We start from the raw sequence: 5,267 nt of genomic DNA, 5'->3' as shown, positions 1-5,267 counted from the left end.
CAATTAGAAAGAGATTTATACGCCTATTTTGGTGGATTAAGCTTTTACAAGTCAAAGCTCTTAATCCCTTTCACATCGTTTTTCGGGATTCTATTTTATGACTTTGTGTACTGAATCAAACTTTCTCACATTATTGCGTTCACCAGCGACATTGATTCGATCTATTAATAAAGTTATTTAGATGGAAAAGTATAAAACCTTCTTATACAAAAAGCATACTCCATTAACGATAAAAGTTAAGTTTTGACTTAAAAAAATTCATGGAATTGTATGTACTTCCTTTACATAAGAGTTAGAATTTACATAGAAGATCATATTTAATACAATAAAAAAACAAATAGCATATGACTAAACTCAAGAGCATGTACAATTATACAACAAATAATTACACAATCAAATCAATTCAGGAACCTAATGAGGAAGAAACTGAAATTGCAATAGAAGATGAAATGTTGAGAACATTTTTCAAATTTGTTCAGATTTGCTTATGAGTTGTATGAGTGCATTTGCTTTTCTTTGAGCTCTGTTTGTTCCGGAACTGGTTATGTCTACAAGATATTCATAGACGCCGAACTGAAGTGCAGCCAGGATAAAAGATGAATTGTTAGAGCCTAGCTCAAGTAGTACCGAGGCCGCGCATTCTTTATTCTTCGGTGTGCCTTGTCTAATGAAATCCACAAGTGTCTCAATGAAGGAGAGCTGTCCAATGGCTTGACGTCCTTCGGGATGCGAGACAAGAAGCAATAGAATCGAAAGCGCTTCATCGATCATCCCTAAGTTTCTATCCTTGAGAAGTTGTAGCAACGGTTGAACGATACCAGCATCAATGGCTCTCCCTTTATTAGCTGAGTTAAGGGACAAGTTAAAGAGTGCAGTGAGCGCATCTTTCTTCCCTCTTGATGTCCCATGCTGCAGTAACTCAACCAGTGGCGGGATCCCATTCGATAATCCGATTGTTACTTTGTTCTCGTCAAGCATTGACAAACTAAACAAAGCTGCTGCAGAGTTCTCTCTCGCCTCCCTGTTCCCGTTCTGAAGAATTTCAATTATGTCTGGGATGGCTCCTTCATCCGAGATGAGTTTCTTGTTGGTCTCATCGATGGATAGATTCAACAGAGTCGTTACAGCGTTCTCTTGGATTCCTGAATCAGGGTAAGAAAGAAGCTGAACTAGTAAAGGGATCGCTCCTGCGTTAGCTATTAAAACTCTGTTCTCTGGATTTTCTTTAGCGAGCAAACGCATCTGCTTCACTGATGCTCTTTGTTCTTCCAATTGGCTTGACGATAATGCTTCCACCAGCAAAGATACCTCATCTTTCTGCTCCTCGGAGTCATTTTCCGAATGTAAAGACGTTTCCTTCTCTGGAATCTTGAAATTGTTCTTCTCACACCACTGCAGAATTATATTCTTCAATGCATAGTTGGGAGCAAGGGAAAGATGATCAAGTGTTTGCCCGGTTTTTGGACAAGTCTTGTGTCCTGCATCAAACCACTTCTGTATACCCTCCTTTTCATATGTCTACAAAACATATTGTTTACATTAGTTTCAACCTATAACAAGTAATTGTTTTTTGAATACCAGGAGGTTTGGGACCCGAAACCACAACATGTAATATTAGATTCGTTCGGCTATCACTCGAACTGGGGATCCTGACACAATATTAAACCAACCAAGAATCACATCAAAAATTTTACCTGTCCAGTGGCGATGATAACCGGGTCTTGCATGATTTCAAGTGTGATTGGACACAGAAACTCGTGTGGTAGTACTAGGGATGTGGATTTATTGATAACAGGTTCGTAGAGAACGTCGGTAGCTTCAACACCTTGAAGCTTCTTGAACTTATTTAGAAGCTCAATGATATGTTGTTTAGTCTCTATGCTCAACCCTCCTTTTTCTTGGACTAGGGTTTTTATGGCTATTGTTTCCGTCTTCAAATCCTCCATTGTTTGTAACTCAAGTTTTTTGGCAAGCCTTTCTATAATAGCGCTATCTGCATTTCGAGGATCTGTTTTTGAAAACATGACCATCATGTCTACTGCTAGCTCTATGTCCTGTGTGTCTGTTCTTCTCCTTGCTTTTTTCAATTGTTTACACAATGAACCAACCTACACAATGTTTTTGTTTAGATGCCTTGAATGTGAAGTTATTAATTATTAATGGTTTGATTTGATAAACAGAGCCAGATTTTTGAGGTTTGAAACAATTAGAATTTTAGTAAAAAAAAAAATTCCCATAATTCTAGGAACCTATGTTTACGTAAAAGCTTTTTAAAAAATTTTAAGACCAAAACCAATGTTTCATTGGGATGTGCCAGATCCTGCTATGTTGACAAGAAGAGTAAAGAGTACCTCATCTTTCACTTCATCAGAAATCCCCAATTCGTCAAAAGGAGTCTTAACAAGAACACGATTCAACTTTTCATAAATTGAATGAAATCTCGTCATTATCAATTCACTATCCAATGCCTGTTATCATAACACTATAAATAATTAAAAGAAATCCTAGAAATAAATAATCATTTCTGTCATTTAAAAAAAAAAAAAAGAGTAGTTTACGTACCAGAAATATTTTACTACCATTGTTGCAAGTTTCCAACAATTTTCTTGCAGTCAAAATCACTTTCCTCAAACGATTCAAAAAATGCATACAATTCTCTGGCGAGGGGAATTCAAAGCCTCGAATCTCATCCATAAACGGAATAAGAATCTTCAGTCGCCTAACGAGGTTGAAGCATTCTTTCTGCTGTGTTCGTCTATAATCGCTGATCTGATCAAGAAACTCAATAGTTGTTAAAATCTCGCCCACCAAATCGTCCTTCACGTCGCCGACTTCTTCCTCATGAATATCTACGGCTTCATCATCTATAGATTCTTCTGCATTGACGACCTCTTCAATGTTCTCTCCTTCTCTTGTAGCTTCTTCATCTAAATCCATCACGACCATCAGAGGTTCTCTATTGCCTTCAAATTGATTCCAAAGATGTTGAAGGAGAAAGGCAAGGGAAAGGAAAGTGTAAGCTTAATTTTAGCTTGTTTCATTCTTTAGAGAGAGAAAAAATATTAGTTTTTTTTTCTTTCGTTTTCTCACACAAAAATTTGATTGTCTTTTTTGAAAAATTGGCCTCTGATTTTCCAAAACAAGACTATTATCCTAAAAGAGTGCTTCTCCTTTGGATATAAGTCACGATTAGACGATGATACTTCTTGTCACTATTTATAGAGTATGCCATTTTGGTTTTTGATAGAACAAATTAAAGTCATGCCTACATACAACAAGGACAAACTATTAGGTATGAGTTTTTATTAATATTACAAGATTTATAATTATAGTTGTTTTTCTTTGTATATTTTTTGGGGTCGAATACTCGAATATAATAAACAAAGCATCACAAAATTTGGCTGTATAAATTGTTAGGGTAAGATAATGTTGGTTTCTTTGTATACTAGAAAACAAGAAGCAAAACAATAAAAAGGAATTAAAGTAATGTTTTATGATCATAAAAGAAGGAGTGCCACGTATTGGTATTGAATCCTAGTTCTAAATGCATGTCTCTTCTTCAAAAGGGTTGAATGTCGAATCTCCTCATTTAAAGTTTTAGGATCCTTATATGTGTAGTTCTTGGCGAGATAGGTTAGATTTGACCAAATCATGAGATATGGAAAATCCTCTATGTAGAAGTTTTCTTTTTATCCGGAAAAAGGAGAAACGTATGGCATGGAAGCCAGAAGCTAAAAAACCTGGAGGTAGAAGTCGGCGTCCTACTTTATCCCCAAAATATGGTCTTATTTTAAGAGTTCATGTTTGAAGTGGAGAAATAACTTGTGCTCATCGGATAACCTGAATCGTGCTTTGGTAACAAGCTCCCTACGGCTTAGGGAGTAGGGTATCGCCTCCGAGATCGCCTAAGATGTTATCGCCTAAACCGTTTTTGACAATCTTACTGGAGATGATTTGTTGCAATTTGCAAAGGTGCAGCATGGCCTTAAGAAATACCAATGTCTTTTTAGCTCAATGGGCACGAGGCTTATATAACCAAGTGGTCTAAATGGACTTGTGGTTGATGATGGTGTTTAACCATATGTTGGGAGCATGTCCTAATGGGCATGTAGCCTTATGAGCATGTAGTCTCGTGGGAATATTACGTCGTAGATGAATAGAATCGTTTGGTCTAAAGGGTGTGTATGGCCGGATCATCTAGTAGATTTGTTGATATGTTTCATATGCATGATGTTTTTCTGCTTTGCTTTCGAGCAGAAGATAGTGGCCAAAACCGGTAAAGCTTCTAAACATTATTTGCGAAGTGATTTTTATATGTGTCATCACCACATCCATTTTTAATAAAAAAAAGATGACAAAGCTTTTGAAAAATGTGACATAGCATTAATCTAATTGTGACATGTACACTTTTCTTTTAAAATATTTATTACTAGTGGTTTGCCCGCCCTATGGGCGGGATGTGTTTCAATTATTTATGTGTTGTATTCTATTGTATTTTTAAATTTGATATGCAGTTTTTTTTTTTTTGCAAGTGTATGGATGGTCAATAGTCTGAGTGTGAAATTCTTGTTATCATGGCTGTTTTGAGCAGCTTCAGCCAGTGTTAGAGATGATGGCATGACATGTCGGATGTTGGTTCTTGACGACTACATAACTCTAGAGATATCTCATTGGATGTTTTGAATGAGTTGTTCGAAACTTGATGTTGGTTGATCTGCTTTCATTTTGTTACACATTTTGTGTAAGATATAGTTGTTGTTTTTGTGTTGGAGGTTTTAATTTATAGTCATGTACCATTTATATTAATAAGACGTTTCATCTTTGGCGTGGTATTATAATCAGTTGTAAAGTTTTATTGAGTTAATTATAAGACATACTCTATCCGTTCCCAAAAATAATATTTTTTTAGAGTTTATTCTTGTTCCACTAAAATAGATTTTCTATATTTTTAAGGTGTATACTTTTGAGAAACATTAATTGTGAATATTTGAATTAATTAAATTTTATTGGTGGATAGTTATTGGAAAATGTATTGAAAAATAAATTGTAAATTAAATTGTAAATATTTATTATATTCTTAATAAAATTGAAAATCTTACTTTCGGGAACGGAGAGAGTATGTTTTTGTAACGTGGGGGAGCTATAAATTGTTTTGAAATTAACAATGATCCTCTTACATTGGTAATAGTTTAGTAATTAAGTTTGGGGGATCAACTTGGTGTTTCGTTTGCCAAAATAATTTATCAATATGTTTGAGTTATTTATTA

At 35.2% G+C, this 5,267-nt stretch overlaps 1 protein-coding gene across 1 annotated transcript; it reads right to left on the bottom strand.

Annotated features, from left to right (window-relative positions):
* Positions 1-348: 348 nt before the first annotated feature.
* On the bottom strand, positions 349-3,044 carry LOC106316759 (U-box domain-containing protein 15). The gene is made up of 4 exons (XM_013754634.1): positions 2,563-3,044; positions 2,352-2,468; positions 1,695-2,108; positions 349-1,518 (listed from the first exon to the last, which is right to left on the bottom strand). Exons 1-4 carry the CDS (start codon positions 2,944-2,946, stop codon positions 466-468), a joined length of 1,968 nt encoding a protein of 655 aa, XP_013610088.1. The 5' UTR covers positions 2,947-3,044; the 3' UTR covers positions 349-465.
* Positions 3,045-5,267: the final 2,223 nt, after the last annotated feature.

Source organism: Brassica oleracea, chromosome C9 (assembly GCF_000695525.1).
Source record: "Brassica oleracea var. oleracea cultivar TO1000 chromosome C9, BOL, whole genome shotgun sequence".
NCBI lineage: Eukaryota > Viridiplantae > Streptophyta > Magnoliopsida > Brassicales > Brassicaceae > Brassica > Brassica oleracea.
Note: the sequence above shows the minus strand (reverse complement) of the source record. Positions and strands in the feature narration are given on the sequence as shown.